The 17,912-nt window shown below is 41.4% G+C and overlaps 1 protein-coding gene across 5 annotated transcripts in view; it reads left to right on the top strand.

The window, feature by feature from the left end:
• Positions 1 to 17,886, top strand: part of celf4 (CUGBP, Elav-like family member 4) — a 58,028-nt gene extending 40,142 nt beyond the window's left edge. Inside the window, exons 3-14 of one of the 5 annotated variants that reach the window (XM_037253051.1) lie at positions 2,161 to 2,209; positions 4,493 to 4,621; positions 5,388 to 5,467; positions 5,818 to 5,958; positions 6,547 to 6,685; positions 7,024 to 7,176; positions 8,213 to 8,323; positions 8,804 to 8,869; positions 9,279 to 9,359; positions 10,333 to 10,476; positions 11,300 to 11,494; positions 12,626 to 17,886. In XM_037253051.1, coding sequence (XP_037108946.1) covers positions 2,161 to 2,209; positions 4,493 to 4,621; positions 5,388 to 5,467; positions 5,818 to 5,958; positions 6,547 to 6,685; positions 7,024 to 7,176; positions 8,213 to 8,323; positions 8,804 to 8,869; positions 9,279 to 9,359; positions 10,333 to 10,476; positions 11,300 to 11,427 — 1,221 coding nt within the window. In that variant the 3' untranslated portion in view covers positions 11,428 to 11,494; positions 12,626 to 17,886. The remainder of the gene's footprint in view (positions 1 to 2,160; positions 2,210 to 4,492; positions 4,622 to 5,387; positions 5,468 to 5,817; positions 5,959 to 6,546; positions 6,686 to 7,023; positions 7,177 to 8,212; positions 8,324 to 8,803; positions 8,870 to 9,278; positions 9,360 to 10,332; positions 10,477 to 11,299; positions 11,495 to 12,625) is intronic. The other 4 variants (XM_037253055.1, XM_037253053.1, XM_037253052.1 and 1 more) reach the window with 4 other exon arrangements.
• The last annotated feature ends 26 nt before the right edge of the window (positions 17,887 to 17,912 follow it).

Consider the following 17,912-nt stretch of genomic DNA (forward strand, 5'->3'; position numbering starts at 1 on the left):
TGTTGATGCTCAAGTAAGTAGTGAGGATAAATTAAATGGGATTCATTGATCAGACGATGAGTTACTAGATTCTGGGTTAAAATGAGTTTCGGGAATTATTATGTTGTGGTTAGACCGGCGCTTGTATTTCAAACCAGTGGAACACAATTAGGTCAGATTGAGGCCACGATAAAACCACTCGTATATATGCAAGATTATGCCCATGAGCGCCATGCTGACCTTGACCCACACTCTGATCTGCGTCCTCATAGCTCCCTTTTTTTGTCCTTACTCCCTCAATGCCCTCCCTCCTTTGTTTAAAATAAGTTTGTTTTCTGCCCCCATCACCCCTCTTATTATCACCTTTACTCTTCCACATTTTTAACTTGCTCGCTGCATTCCCACTTCTCTCTATCTCCTCCCGCTTTTTTTTTCTTTCATATCAACAGCCAGTCTGTTAAATAATGCATGGTGGCGCATTAAAAACATTAATAGGGCTCTCTTGGCTGTCAAACAGAGGGAGGAGATGAGGGTGAAGAAGCAATGGGTAACTCCGTTTTAAATAAACGTGATGATGAATGATGTCATTTAATAGGAGTCAGAGAATAACGAAAGGAAAGGGGTGGAGGTCCGAGCATTAATTGCGTTGCATGGTGACACCGCGTCCTCCTTGCCCCCGAGGCTTCGGCTTTGTCGAATCATCTGAACCATCCATTACAATGATGAGTGTATCAGCAAACACAAAAGAAAGGATTTAATGACATTTAACAAAACACTGATACTGCATCACACAGAACCTTGACCTTTTGCTTGCTAACGCTTCTCCCACCCCGCTTCTCCCTTTCCGCATCCTCTACTCTGCTCTCGTCTCCACCATTCCTCCTGGCAGCACAGCGATTGGCATTATTAAAAATTGATTGGAGGCGAGCGTTTAGCTGGGTGCTGAGGCGGAGGGAATGTCTGACAGGCAGGAGGAAAATGACAGGAGGACCGACATTGTGGAAAGGTCTTGCTGGGGGACGCGTGTGTGCGTGCGTGTGCGCGTGTGTCCGTATGATTTGTAAACAGGCAAAAGGCGTGCTGTGGTGCCTCTCACCATGCGTGCAGTATGTGCTTATTTATGCAGTCATAACCTTTTACCTGAATGTCCAGTTAAACCCAAATGATTCTGTAAAGTGATTTTTTTATTGGTTGAATGGGTATCTTCCGGTTGTATACGGGACAATAAAATGGAAATGAAAATAATGGGAGGGAAGATATTCATGAAAAACAATTCACTTTTTTTTTTTTTTGCTGGGCCAAAACAATGTAAAGTCGAATTCTCATTTACCACATAAAAATCTTCTTTAACTCCAAATGTTACCCAAGTAGTGATTTATTTTTATTTTTTTGCTGTCATTGATATTGTTGCTGCTACATCTTACTACAAAATAGTCGAAATGTCAGGGATCTTCTCCCCCCCCGCGTATGCCTCAATTTTGTCGTTAAGACTGATACATTATTCAGAGAGAACTTTGAAACAATCTCATGAAAATTCCATAACTGTACTAGGATCTACATCACAGTCGACGAGGTTATTTCCGGACCTACTTCCTGCAAAGAAATGGCTTTGGAAATTTTTGTGCAAGTCTGCGGAAGACAAACTGACAGTAAAAAAAAAAACTTAGTGGTAACCTCCATGCAAGAGGCGAGTAATGGAATCAAAACCGAGTGTTATTCCAATAGCGGAACTTTTGATGCCGGTATGGCATCGGATCTGATTTTGTGCAGGTGCTGTATGTCAAACGTGGTCGGTGAGTGTACAAAGTCCATATTGGCAGAAGTCCTCTCAATGATGACAGTCAGCGCAGATCTGCTGAGCAAGAATTACCTCTCTGCTATCCTTCTCGCCTCCCTGTCTCACTCCCTTCATCCCTCTCCTCATTTCTCTTTCCAGCCCTCCCCTGCCTTTCATCTCAGATCAAATAATATTTGCAGCCCATATTCCCAACCAGCTATTCCCCCAATGGCTATAAGTGCTTCAGCTTTGGAGATTTTTAATACACTTTACCACCAATTTGGCTGAGTGATTCTTTTTTTAAAAAAAAAAAGTTATTTTTAGGCGGGATGGGGGGAAAAAAAAAACAAGTTCACACTACTAACTGGTTCACATTTCTCTCTGTTTGTCTGTTTCTCATATAGATGAACAGACCAATCCAGGTGAAGCCAGCAGACAGCGAGAGCCGAGGAGGTAAACGCATTTGGCTTCCTTTCTTTGCTTTCTTTCTGACTTTCTGCCTTTAGTCCGACCCCGCAAACATGCTGCCTGCACATATCAGCCTCACCATTATTTGTCCCATTACACAATGGCCCGTACCTCAACGCGGCCTGACAGTGCAGCCTGGCCAGACCCTCTAGAATTCAGAACGCATTATGTAAACAGAGCTTGTCCTCGCCAATGTTGGCCAACGTGGCCTTCAGCTCCTCGTTCGGAGTTTCATCATATGCGAGGATTGCACACACGCGGTATGTGGGCCTACACATACACACGCATGTTATGCTTTGGAGGAGAGGGGGGCACTTGTTTTTGTCCCTTGAATGGCGCTGTTTGCAAATCCCATCAAAAACACACACAAAAATGTTTCCTTGAATCAAGCCGATGAACTTTTGAGTTGGTATTTGGTGACATTTTCTACATTTGTGAAATGCAGTGACCTGCGCTTGATATCAAACAAGAGTAGACAGCTTTCAAACTTTACAGTTGTAGCCGATAAATTATTTAATAGAGAACAAAGACAAAGAGACAAAAGTGAAGAATTAGAGCACGAGATGGATTGGAAAAACAATGTCGGACACGGCTCGCCGTTTCATTTGTCGCTTCTTTAAGTGGAGGACCGGTCCGGTGGAGCAGAAGAGATGCTTCTGCACCTTTGTTTTGAATCCTCCCCAAGTGCTCATCCTCAAACCCCCTGAATCCTCTTAATCGATTTCCCTTATTTATTTGTCTTGTTTAGTACTTAAGTATCCCAGAGTTTTTCTTCTCAGGGAAACATTGCAGTCTTTCACATTCTCAATCAGGATTCATCAAGTAGCAACAAGCAAAGAGGTGTCTAATAAAGGTGTTGATATTGACGGAAGGCACCATTTCCCCCTCTAAAATACAGACGCGTGGACAAATAAAGTAAGAAATGGAAGGACGGAAATTGAAGACGTCAAATTGTAGCTTGTGTTATGTAGATTAAACTCTTTTATGGCTGTTTGGTGATATTGGTAATGCTCCTGCTGGGTGTAACAAAGAAGGAAATAAATGAGAGTTTTTGTCATGCTCTACTGAGTGGGTGTGAGAGAGAGAGAAAGCGAGAGAGGGTGGGAGAGAGAGCTTTGCATCGAGACTCTTAAGTCTTCCTGGTGTCTATTGATTTGCTCTCCGGCCGAATATATGTGCGTAAATGTGTGTGAGCGTGTGTTAACAGCCCTTTTCCAAAGAAAGATGTCATGTTTATTGGTGCCTTCCCTGGGGAGCCGACGTGTGTGCGCGGGGGGGGGGCAGAATTTCAGGTTACGTGCGCATAGGACGTGCATCTTGCACACCCCGCTCTTGTAAACACCCCCCCACCCCCCTCCCCTCCTCCGGTGCAAGGCCAGAGCTCAGATTAGTCTTGTTGACTCGGCAAGGACACCCTGTCAGGCACAGGCTGTGGGGAACGGACCGTGAGCACGCTGGCACGCACAGACAAACACGCGCGCACCTACACGCACGTTAATTTGCAGGGCGCATTCGCAAGGCGATTGCACCAAGGCTCATTAATTTCCCAACGTATACATCAATTTCCACAAAGCTGGGATCCGAGAACGTAACATTAGAACAGACTGGCTGACACACAAGCCATCTGCTGCCGTTGTGTACAAACACACGTTCATCGCCCGCCTCGTGACTTGTGTGTGAACATCCAAGACAAAACACACAACATTCGCATTTTATTTGTCTAGCAACAAATCAATAAAAGTATTACATATGAGCTGTCTCGTCGACTGACGCTTTCTGCTAAATGACCCCAATTACAGAAGAAGAATGGAGTTGGCGTGTGTAACGACGGCTTGGGTAGCAGATTAACAAACAAGTAACTTTTCCTCCTCAAGTGATGTCTTTGCGCCAAGTTGCCCTCTCATTTACAGCAAACGGGTGTTGGCACATTTGACAACCATAATGTATTGCTCAATATAAATGATTCCCCTGGAAAGGCTAATTTGGAATGTAACTTGAATTTCAATGAATCACATCCTGACCTGAGGACAAACACATCTGGTCGCCCTCATGCCTACACATTGAGCATTTACCCTCTTGCAGCTGTTTGTTTTGCATTCAAACATTGCCCATAACAAAGGAAATGCTGTTAGACTGGAACGAACAGACTAAGAATATTTTCAACCAAACTGAGCGCAAAGTCGGCTACTCAATTCTTGACATTATTTTCACTACAGTGACATCATCAGAGAATTACAAGACTGATCTTAACGTCCTTGTACCTTTTAGAAGACAGAAAGCTCTTTGTGGGCATGCTCAACAAGCAGCAGTCGGAAGATGACGTGCGACGCCTTTTCGAGTCCTTCGGTGGCATCGAGGAGTGCACCATCCTGCGAGGTCCTGATGGCAACAGCAAAGGTGAGTTTGGAGCTATTTATGACTTTAGGTCAGTAGAGTTTGGTCACAGGCTAGTGCGCAGAAATGATTTGGCCTTTCGGACTTGGTGACTTTGCAAAGTTCTCTTCAAGCAGCCCATGTTGCATCTCATCAAAGCCAAGTTATTTGTCAACGAGAGGTTGTAGATGGATTCGGACGTAAACGTCATCGGAATGCTTTGTTCACGGGGTGTAAAATCAGTCAAGTCATTTCGGATGAACCCAATTAACCTTTTAAGTCAACCTGCATGGAGAAAAAGACAAACTAAGTCAAGCTCATTCCAAGCTGTCGGGCTTCGTATCACGCCAGTGAAATGGCCTTTTGCCGTGTTGTCACAGTGCTTGAAGTTATCACGGGGCTTAGCCGCCAATGCTGTGGCCTGTTGATAACTAAGCCTGATGATTACAGTGGGCTTGATCATTCGGACGCCTCCGTGAAGCTCCATTAACGAGACTCCGTCAGCTAGCGTAGTCCACTAAATGGGCTTTAGCTCAATAATTACTGGCAACTTGATCATTCAAATCCATCAACAGGCCTTGTCAATATTAAGCCACATCCCATTGCGGTGGCATTTGAAGTCCCGTCAGAGGATGTCCCAGTTGTTAATGATGTCAAAGTGCCACGTTTAGCTTGCCTATTGAGCGAAATTCAACGGTGAGCCTCCTTTGCGAAGGATCTGCATGATGTTTGTCCTCAGCTCTTTGTGTTTCACACGCTCACTGTCTTCTCTCTCTCCCTCTCTCTTCAGGCTGTGCATTTGTAAAATACTCGTCTCACGCCGAAGCTCAGGCGGCCATCAGTTCACTACACGGCAGCCAGACGATGCCTGTGAGTAGCTATGCGTGACAGCTTGTAGATTTATGTGAGTGGCAAGAGGTGAATCTGCAGAGGTGAATCGCAACGAGCTTAATTACCTCCTAAAAGTTATACTTTATTCATCCCTCTGTGGAAAAGTGTCCCCTGCCTTTGACCCATGCCAGCTACATCGGGGGCGAAGGAGAGCTTTGAAGCTGGTTGGCTTAGAGAGAGAGACTCACCATTCTCCAATCACTACTTTTCACCTCTTGGGAGGAGTAAAATAGACGCTTTGTGTACAACAGGGGACACAAGGTGATGTCATTCTCCCATCTGTACTTACTAACCTACTGCCTGGTATGTGTGTGTGTGTGAATGCGCAGGGTGCCTCATCCAGTCTGGTGGTAAAGTTCGCAGACACGGATAAGGAGCGCACCATTCGCCGCATGCAGCAGATGGCTGGTCAGATGGGCATTTTCAACCCTATGGCCCTGCAGTTTGGAGCCTACGGAGCCTACGCTCAGGCAAGGCCCTCACTTAGCATATTTCTGCAACACATTCACATGGCACCATTTGGACTGGAAAAAAATGTTAGATATAAAGATAAACCAACGCTGTTTCAAATGCATTTTTAACTGAAACTGCTTACCAAAAGTCCTTGTTTATATATCATGTGATGCAATACCATGCGATACCATACAGTGCTATATCGTATGATATGATACGATACCATACGATACAATACCATGCGATACCTACCATACGATACAGTGCCATACCATATGATATGATACCGTACGATATCATACGATACAGTGCCATACCATGTGATACGATACCATACCATACAGTGCCATACCATCTGATAAGATATGATACGATACCATATGATACAGTGACATATCATATGATACGATACCATACAGTACCATACCATGTGATACCATACGTTACAATAACATATGATACCATACAATACCAGACTAGATTAGATTTCTCACAGCAGGAAATATCCGTTTTCTGAAAACATGTCATCCCGCCCTTCAACTTCCTCACGTTTTCTTTTAATGGATTCGAGAATCATTTTAATAGTAGTCTCTTCCTGCTCATAGGTGCAGCAGCAGGCCGCATTGATGGCATCTGTAGGCCAGGGGGGTTACCTCAGTCCGATGGCTGCCTTTGCTGCTGCCCAGATGCAGCACATGGCCACCATCAATGGCCTCCCCGGAGCACCGCTCACGCCCACGTCGGGTAACAGCAGTCAAAGATATATTTTAATTCATACCAGCTACATTTATTTCCTGGGATGACTACAATCGGAAACATATATGGAAAAATTTGAAATTTCACAGTACAGTGTTAACATCAACTGTTTACTTTTATCTGCATCCACTTGTATCACACAAAGGGCAATAGGAAATCACCCTTGACATTTAATGTCTTTACTGGACCACTGGACCGCCCCTCTGACATTTGCAAGAGTTACTTGGGGGCTGGTCAAAGTAAAAATTTCTTTCATGTCTTTGGGGGGGAAATATAGACAATTACTCACTGTTACCCTCTCTGATTTTACTCTTTGCCGGTTGCAGGTGGCAGCACTCCTCCAGGCATCAGTGCCCCCACAGTGACCAGCATCCCTTCCCCTATTAGTGTCAATGGTTTTACTGGGATGCCGCCTCCTCAAGCAAATGGACAGCCACCTGCAGAGGCCGTCTTCACCAATGGGATACACCATTACCCAGGTAAATGTGGAATAAAACAACAGCCCATAGTTTGTAAATGGAATAAGAGCTCAGGGACTTGTGATCATCATGACTTAAAGCTTAACAATACAAGAAAGAAAAATATGTCAAGTCATTTTATTTGGACTAAAACAGACTGCAATGCTTTTCATACAAAACCAAGTAAACCAGTCAGCATTCAACAACACATTCAATTATGTGTTCGCAACTTTATGTTGAGCTTCAATGTGTGCTTAACTGAGCACAATTTTAGGAAGAAAATTTACAGCAGACAATTATTTTGACACTTTCTAAGTGGATGTGGAAATAGAATTTGGCCCACTATTAAAAAACGATTAATTTAAAAAAAAAAACTTTCTAAAATAGTTGTACTAAATAGGATATTTTATTTCGTGAGAACAGCATCCACTCTCAGAGGTATAGGAAGTTTATACACTGTTATGATGAATTATGATGCAAAATTACTCAGGAGGGAACACCATTTATTGTAGAGAGGGCCAACGTACACACAACGGCTGCTCTTTCGACATTATTTCAATGAAGTTATTTTCATTACGTTCATCAATAATTACCCAAATTTTTTTTAAATAATTTAATTAAATAGAGTACATTAGCACAAATAGCCTACCCAATTCTTTAGCAGAAACTATGTGGAGCCTAACTCAAACTCTAACTCCAGATTATTCCAGTTAATATAATAAAAATGTATTCCCTCTATGCATTATATACATTGTGTTTAACTATAAAGCATTAATTGCAAAAACGTATAGTAAATGGCCAATATTTTTTGCACAGTTTGAAATCGATGGGCATGAGGCCATATTATTTAATAACTCTAAAAACAAAACAAACAAAAAAAGGCTTGGCAAAAAGATTCTAAAAGTCGCACATATTCTACAAGATAACTTGTATTACTTTCCAGGTAAAATCCTTCTAAATTCTTGTGTGAGCAGGATTGGCTACCACACCCTTCGTTGTTGTTTATGAGGAGGAAGAAAGCTATTAAATTGCCATGTCTTTTGTTTTGTTTCCCCAGTATTGCAAGAAGTGGTTTTTAGGGAGGACTCTGAGAAAAATGGCTTGGGTGTTGCTCCAAGGAGTTGTTTCGGAGTACAGGGTGGCTGCTTTCTCTCTTCTCTATCTGAAGGTAGTGCTCTTGCTCATTCTTATCTCCATCTTATCCTCTCCTCGCCTTATATCACATATATAACCGCTTCATTAGATATTGCTACATTTGCTTTTATCTTTATCTGACTGAATGATAGCTTGAGGACACGTTCTCCCCAAACATCGGGCAACTTTTCCCGTCTTTTGAGGAAACAATTAAGCTCGTGCACATTGGGAGAGATCAGCACCTCACACTGAGAACTAACTTCTTTGCCTCTTTTGTCTCTTCCCTCCATTTCATCATGTTGTGACCCTACTTCCCTCCCACTGTTTTTATATATTACTCTCGCCTTCCTCTGAACCACCCCTCCTTCATTTCTGCTTCGTCTCCCTGCTGCTTTGTATCATTTTCTTTCTTTACCCTGGTCCACACCCATCCATCCATCCATCCATCCATCCATCCATCCATCCATCCATCCATCCACCCACCTTCTTCATCATTTCGTGTTGTCTTCTGGAGCAGCTCAAAGTCCCACTGCAGCTGATCCTCTCCAGCAGGCTTACACGGGAGTCCAGCAGTATGCAGGTGTGTGTGTGTATGAGCGTGTGTGTGTGTGTGTATGTGTGTGTGTGTGTGTGTGTGTGTGTGTGTGTGTGTGTTTGTCTGAGTGTGTGTGTGTGCTTGTGTGTACAAGACGGAGAAAGACGTGAAGGAGATAAAGATTTTTCTTTGTTTGCATTTGCAATTTTGAATTTTCACCATGTAACCAAGTGTCACGCCTGTACAACATCAATTTATTCTCCGCTTTTTATAGCACGTGTGCGTGAGTGTGAAACATGTACACTCCATTGTCTGTTATCTGATCGATTGCCTGCTGTGCCCTAGTGTATATCATGTTGTTTGTGTGCATGCGTGTGTGTCTGTGCGGCAATGTGCTCTCGTCACGACCGTTATCTGATCGGCGTTTGTGCGTTTGTGTGTGTGTGTGCCTCAGCAGCCTACCCTGCCGCATATGGCCAGATCAGCCAGGCTTTCCCCCACCCACCAACCATCATCCCACAGCAGCAACGAGAAGGTAAAACAGGCAATATTTGAGTAGTACTACTCAAATATTTAATATTCAAATCTGATACATTTGTTTGACACACTTGACTCACAAATATTTGCATGTGTTTACTTGTATTCTGATCCCAACAAAAAAAATAGCACACATTTTTGAGAAGAGTTTTAAATTTATCACAGAATTTCACTTGTGGTGATGGAGTGTTTATGAGTGTGGACTGTCACTGAAAAGCCGCAGGTTTGATCCCCCACGACATATGTCGACATTCATGAGCAGTGACATCAAGGGTGTGTGTATGCTGCCAGCTTCACAGTGAGGGTTGAAATGCAGAGGTCAGATTGTATGACGTATGAAACCTGTTGACATTTTAAAATTAAAACTAGACATGATTATTGGCTAGTTAAATGTTTTGTTAGGTGCAATTTAGGAGCAAGATTACACATGACTGTGGCCTTGCTGCCCTCTTGTGGAATACAAAAACAAGATGGGATTTTTGTTTGATATATTATAAAATAAAATGTCCCCCAACCATTGCACACATTCTACATTTGGAAAATTTCTCGGCACATCACCTGAAAATGTCACAGAAAGTATATCAAGACAAATACTACTTGTCTCAATTTACTCACTACTGTGTGCCTTGTGCCTTAAATTTCGTGTTCTCATTGTTTGTGATATACCACGTTGTTTGTATATTACTGATTTAAATAATAAAAAAAACTAATTTCACATGAAAAATAATGACTTAAACAAATTAATTATAGATCAAATATTTTGTTTTCAGTATGTATGTTTGGCACTGCAAGTGACAAGCGCAATAAAATAACAACTAACCCGGATGATCCCACACTTATATGGGATGTCATTAACTGTACCTAATGAAGTGTCCAAACTATATTATTCCTCCTTTGCCGCTTTTGGCCTCTCTCACGATTTGTCTCTCCCTACGTTTCTCCGTCTCTGTCTCTGTGTTTCCCACGCACAGGGCCAGAAGGTTGCAACCTGTTCATCTACCACCTCCCTCAGGAGTTTGGGGATGGCGAACTGATGCAGATGTTCCTGCCATTCGGTAATGTCATCTCCTCCAAAGTGTTTGTGGATCGAGCGACAAACCAAAGTAAATGCTTTGGTGGGTAAAAATTAACAGAACCAGAAGATTATTTATTCTGATTATTCTTTTTTACTAATCACTTTCTTTACCGCAGCCCCTTGCTAACCTCCCAGCACCTCCCTGTTTCAACCCAAATGGGGAAAAAAAAAGGAGATTTATGTAGAGTTGTGCAAATGAGAGATCCTGCATGTGAAATGATTCAATTCTGGCTTACTTTGTGATGCAGCTTGACTGCTGTCTTGGCTGTGCAAGCACAAGTCCAAATTTAAAATAAGATCTTATGATTATGAATTAATATTGGGCAATAATTGAATATTTAAAAGAGATTTGTGAAGAAAAGCCTTGAAGGAACACATCGATGCCTAGTACGCACCGTCATTGGGTACACGTGTACACTCTAATGACATCCTCTCATTAAGAGTACACGTGTGTACCTAATGAGGTGTCCAGTCTGTACTTCAAATATGAACACGCAACTTGATTTTGAGATCTTACAGCCAGCAATTAGATTGAAATCCAGCACAACTGTGTCGATTATTTTGGTTTTACTTTAAACCCCATCATTTCATATTGTGATTTTGCTTGCATGCTACTCTCTTAATATTGTGATCCTGTTGTCGTTGTTGTTTTTTTTGTTGTTGCCGTTGCTGTTGTTCTAATACTATTGTCATATATTTTATTCCTGGTAGCATTATAGGAAACGTGTTGATTTGTAACATGCAGCGATGACTCCCTCCAGCTACGATTCAATTCAAATGCTTCATCAATGAATGTCATACATTTATATCATCTTTGAAACTAACCTGTGCTGCTCTCTTTTTCCCCCCCCCCCTTTCCCTAGGCTTTGTAAGCTTCGATAACCCGGGCAGCGCCCAAGCTGCCATCCAGTCAATGAACGGCTTCCAGATCGGCATGAAAAGACTCAAGGTGCAGCTGAAGAGGCCGAAGGACGCAAACCGCCCTTACTAGCCCCGGCCCCAGCAAGCCGCTGCCATCCACGGTGGCCGGGGTAGCTGTCGCACACAGTGGAAGACAGGTCAGACCTGGAGCTCACCATTTGCGGTCCCGCTAGTCCTGATGGGTGATTAACCGAACCGCTTACGTACTCAAGCGAACGTGCATTGCAAGCCCGTTTATGAAAGTGCCTGATGTGGTTTCACTAACCTTTTAGAAATGTCATAAAACATTTGCAGAGGCCTAATAAAAAGCGGATCATCCGCAAATTGCTTGTAAAGAACAACCACGTAGCCTCACCGAGAGTTCAAGCAGCCGTTTTTAAATGTTAATTTCTCTATTGTCATTTGGACTGATGACTACGGAAGCGACAGTAGTCCCCCGGTAAGCTCCATCTGCTGGAAAGAAAATGGACAAAAGTATTGAGACACATTGCCTTCACTACCTGTATGGTGCCTTGGCGACATGACCCAATACTTTTGTCCGCATGCATTAAAATGCTTAATCATCATACAGCTGCTGTGTCTCTATGACATTGTCATTCTTGTGAAAGCAAACTGTACTTGATGACATTTGGTGCAGCAACTTTTCAAAGAGTGCCCCGGTAACAGCTTCGGCATGTTGTAGAGAGAAGGAATTGCCTCCAAAGGAAAAGGCATTTATTACTTGGAAGGCGGGTAATTGTGCCGTTCCTCTTTGTCTCCTCCCTTCATCTGCATGATGGAGAGTTCAGACTGTGTCGTTCATTCACCGCTGATGACTTAATTCAAGGGCAACTTATCACGCGCTCACAAACTAACTGATCCATATAAAGACCGTGTCCCCAAGGCGAAGCACTGCAGGAAAAATAGGGCAAACTCATGAATGTGTCACCATTCTTTCCCTTACAAAAAAATATTCCTCATACATGTTGACATCTCAACACATCATGCGTTTGTCATTGTGAGTTTCACTTTGTCCAAATAGTTTTTGTTTGAGACCTCAAAACAGACGTAAATAGAAAATCTGAATAATGAGTCGGGACATGATGAAATGGTGATAAGATGCTTGTTAGTGTCTTCCTTTTATTTTGAAAATTATCAATACTCTATGACATAATTTTAAGAAAATATTACAAGGACATCTTTTAGCACAAATTACTCACAAGTCAGCACCAAATTACTGTGACGCAAATTGCATTGACGTAAAATGTTCCGTCTGTTGTGTCTTCCAGGTTTTGTAGAGCTGAATTATATGTTGATTATTTGCTACCCGCTGTAGAATGCAAACTCAACATCTGGAACACTGCTTCAGAAGGAAAGGACATCGAGAAAGCAAGAAGGCCTTGTCAGAGTCATGGAAAATTCCTTTTGGATGTACGAAAAACTTGAAAACTCAGTGAGAATTTGTACCACCTCGGTTTGCCCCTGGACCTTTTCTTCTTCACATACAGTATATACACACAACCACAAACACACACACGCACACAGACACACACACATCCTTCCACTCGGAACCCTGCTTGAATGACAGCTACCTTTTTTTGGACCACACAAACTTTTACTTGAACAATGACGGGGAAAAAAAGTCACAAACACTTTGAATGACCAACCCCGATGAACTCTTAAAGGGAACAACGGCTGTCAAAAAGTCCAACAAGAACAGTGTAAACTTTTTAAAAACTGAATTGCTGAAGGAGATATTTTTCTTTGGTCTGGTTTGCGTTTCGGGCCGGTTGACTTGACACACAGAGGAACAAATTCCAGAAGAGAGAATATGATATTATCAGGACAAAGAATTGGCTCGGGTTTGGGATGACTGTCTTTAGCTTCGGAGTGCCTGTCCGTTTCCAGGGGATACCATTGCCAAGGAGAACCATAGCAACGGTCTCCAGGGAGTCTTACCTGTCATTCCTTAGTTGTTTTAGGGACCAAATGACCAAACATTTTTATTGCTGAGGACTTGTAGTTCTAATATACTTGGACCACTGCAACTCTTTCAGCCAATCTCAACTGGCTCAAGAGTTGTCCTAAAAAGAAGTGTACATTTCCAATATATATACATACAACACGTGTGTGTGTGTGTGTATATATATACATATATATTGCCAATATGCTTTTGGAATACAGGCAAAACTATTTCAGATGACCAAATGGGGTCTCTCACTTTGTTAGTTTACAATCACCCCAATTTTTTTTGTTATTTGTTTGTTCTCCTCATTTTGTCTTGGGAGGGACAGAGAGTGCATGGGAGGGGCTGCTCCGCATCACAGCCTTATCTTTTTTAACTTAACATCCTAACCTCATAGATAGAATAACATCAGAAACCTTTGATCTATATGAACTTGTTTATATTTGCGGTACATATATACATACGTATAGCGAGCGTTAAAAAAAAATGTATTCATATATACAGCATATATGGATCAACAAGATATTAATCACAAGCAAATACATATGTACTTATATGCACATATTTGATATATGTGTGTGTGTGTGTATATAGAACAGCTACTGACTATGTTGAGCTGTTGTTTTTATTTATTTTGGGGTAGGGGGGAGTATTTTTGCTGGAGTTTGACACATTGCTCTGCTTGGGATGAATCGCAAATCTGGCAGCTCCCCAAAACTGCAGGCATTCCTTTTTCTGATTACCTACTGTATATGCTGACACACCGTATATGGCACTGCTAAAGGGATACGTGTGTGTGTGGGAATGCACATGATACTGTAAATATTGTCTGAAAATGCAAAAAGCCACATCTCGGTAGCAGGCTTCAAGAAAAAAAAAAAAATCAGGCTCAAGTATTTTAGAGGAAAAGGACAATTATCTTCGAGTCGATTCCAAACATATCTGTTATGCTTTGCACGCGCGAGCGCACACACATACACACACAAACGTCTCTTTGAAACTTGAACCAAAATGAAAACGTCTCGCAACTCTAGCTCTCTCTTGCATTCAGTAAAAAAGTGCATGTAGCGTACGGGCTGTCACTATGTCTGGGTGTGCCTTGCCACCTGCAGAATCTGCCATCAAACACTGTGCTCTCGCCAAAATTAAAGAATAGAAACCACACATACTTTTGCAAGCAGCCAGCGCACTATTATGATGTCAAAACGCCGCCATATCTCTCAGCTGTGTAGTGAGGTTCAATGCATGTCCACTATCGCTCCATCCATGTCTTTGAGCTATATTCTACTCACATGATGCTTTAGATCAAAGTGAGCATTATTCAAACATGCGAGCACAGCTACTAACTAGCAAAGCTGCAAGTGAGGCACCTGTGACGAAGTCAAAATTAGGCTTAATGTGAGTTTGTAGGCTTAGGCAATAAATGGCTTGATCAGCGACAATTCTTGGCATGAAGCATATCCTTGAGAGCAGGGGTCGCCAATACTCCCGAGCTACTGCTAGAGCTGGCAAAAAGGTCAAAGAATATTTGAATATATCTACTCTGCCATGGTTTAGGATAAACTATCGCCTGTCATTGAAATCATTGGGTGGAGAATAGTAATGACAATTCTGAGGGCCCACGATCATTTTCAATTTGCATCATTGAGGCTCAAAATCTATTGGTTGCTGTAAAAGAAATTTTAAAATAAATGGGGATACTCAAGGCATCGGTATCAGTGCAGTTTTCAGCCTCATTTCAAGCTATCGATACTTGTGACGGTTGTGGCTGTTTTACGGTTAGGAATTGGAAATTAGAAGAACAGAACATTGTCAATAATTTCATGCAATTTGAAGGAAGACTGCTATATTGGGATATGTAGGTCTTTGAAATTATCCATCATTGTTTTTAGAGGGGAATTGTAAGTACCAAAAGTTCTTGCGGTATCAGTACTTGGTATCGGTGTTGAATATCGGACCGCTATCAGTCTAAAACAAAAGTGGTAAAAACAAATTAGAAAGTCTTTGAGACAACTTCTGCATATTCCTTCTTCAAACCATTTCAGACAAAAATTTTTATTTGATTTTTTTGCTAAAAAGCCCTTAGTTTTATTTGAAGCTATCATATTAAACCAAAGTGGTTTCTGGCTGTTTTTATTTTACTTGGGAAGCTGCTCACATAGACATGAGAGAGGACGGAGACCCCTGCTCTGAGAAAATGCTACCTTATCTAAATCTCAACCTTGTCTAAATCCTTAATACAATAAAATATCAAATGGAAAGCGTAGCAATAAGTGTGGCGGGGATAAAATGTTTATCCATCATAGTGACTGTACCATTAAGGTCGGCTTCGTATTACTTTAGAATACAATTGAAGGTAACAGTAAAATATAGAATACGTACGAAAGGTCACCAGAGTTATTGGCCATGCAGCTGCTGGAGATTACGCACTGAATATTTATACATGTGAATTTTTATAAGGCTATGAGGCACTGGGAGGCAATGCTTCCTGTTAGCTGGTGTTACTAGTTTGGTGTTAGTTAAGCTCAATTGATTGAACAATTGACTTTTTACCTGCCAAAACCAATGAGGCTAAATTATTTCGTTCGACTTCCGAGGACGCCCAGGCGCGGCTTGGTTGCGCTGGTAATACTGTCCCGAGCATGGCAAGGACCATCGTGACCAAGCAAAACTGACATCTTAAACTCAATCAACTGAATGTGTGGTGAGCCCGCTTTGACTGCAATGCAAAAACAAAAAGCGTGTTGACGTGGAGTTCTCTGAGCCACATGTGGTAGAATGCCAAGCACATCATCTTTATTTGCCCACAACTGTAAGCCACACGTTTACAAAAGGAAAAATGTCTAACGGTTTAAAACAACACCGGACAGAGCAGAAGTCTGAATATAAATATATATATATAGATATGTAAACATAAACCAATGAATATACTGTAAATTATTTCTTTTTTTGCTCTGTTCTCCTCTGTACATAGGTTTGCATATTTTATAGGACTTTTACTTCTATCTACAAGGACTGGATAAAGTACTTTAAATACTCCAAAAAAATATATATGAATGAAAACATGGTAATGCTCATTAAAACCAGGTACAAAAAACAAAAAAAGGTTGCTAGGATACAGTGCGAAATGTAGGACCTGACCAAGGCATTTATCCAGAAAACAGTCAGGGACAGCATTGACCTCAGTTAGAGCTTAGACACACGTTGACCTATTTTATAACAGAAATACTTTCATAGGTTCTATTCATTTCTGTATTTATTTACAAGTCATGTCTGAGATGATATGCATGCTTTCATGGCATTATTTTTCTATGAGTTGGTACGTGACCAAATAGTTTTTTATATGACATGCATGGGCCACACTACTCTTGTGGTCCACAAATGATCATTGTTCCTGTCGTCAGGACCGCGCCTTCAGCACTTCTTAGAAAGATGGAGAAAACAGCTCCTATTGACCAAGTGATGTCAAAGACAGATTTGAATATTTGTGTTGTATTTATTTATTTATTTATTTATTTATTTGTGCCGTTTGACTCAAGATCTGAGCTCTATTTTTGCCACCGAGGGGTCTTGCTTAAAAGTGCCACTTTGTATTACCATCACATTACCTCTTCATATGTTGCAAATCTAAAAAAAAACATTGATTATTCAATTCCCTGTTTCCCATAAACATCGGAAAGCAGTCAGCTACCGTGTTTCGAAGCCTTATGTACATTTCTGTTTATAACTTACGGAAGATAGCTTCGTTGGTTTAAAGGGGAACTATGACGATTTCGCCGACTTATACTTATGCAGTATATTGTAAATAATAGTAATGTGCATATCAAACCTGGTTTCGATCTTATCAGAGTAAAAAATATAGAATCAGAAATGAGTATAATAGGTTCCTTTTGAAAAATGCAAATTAAATGAGAAGTCTTCTAATGGGTTTGTTTTTTTTATTTCTTTTTTATGTAATGTAATCTCTAGTTTAGTGCTCCCTCGTTAACTAACTGTACAATCAGACGTTTGCCTTGAGATCAAATTGAGCTTCTGCAATGTAAAAAGCAAAATTCTTTATAAACAAAGAAAAATCTGTGATATAAAATACCACTTTGGTCATTAAAAAAAATAATAACTTCACTTCCTTCCTGCCATTTTCTGCATCTTGTGTCGCATTGTTTGGCAGAGCTCTGATCTTGTTCAACTGTGTTTTACCAAGAGCAAAAGTCAATGAAATCTGCACTATCCCATCCCAACAAAATTGATTTACTGTCATTTTTATGTGCTGTGATAATTTTTTCCCTAAACTCTACAGTGACTGGAGAGGCATCATGTGGTTTAAAAGCTACTATGGAGATTTATTTCCCAATTTCAGCACATATGGAGATGGAGTGGGAGGGGGGGGGGGGGGGGTGAATGTTGCATAATTCAGCTTTGCAAGGTTCCTGAAGCTTCTGATAGGCCAATGCGCTTTAGGCTCTTGCCCCTGACTCTCAAGAAAGACTGCACCAATTTCTTGTTCCCTTGACTCCTTTTTTTGTAATTTTAAAATGAATGATGCGTCTCAGCTTAGGCCAATAATAAAGCACAGTCTAGAATAAAGTGTCCTGTGTGGCGTAATTATTGGG

This window comes from Syngnathus acus, chromosome 5 (assembly GCF_901709675.1).
Source record: "Syngnathus acus chromosome 5, fSynAcu1.2, whole genome shotgun sequence".
NCBI classification, from domain to species: domain Eukaryota; kingdom Metazoa; phylum Chordata; class Actinopteri; order Syngnathiformes; family Syngnathidae; genus Syngnathus; species Syngnathus acus.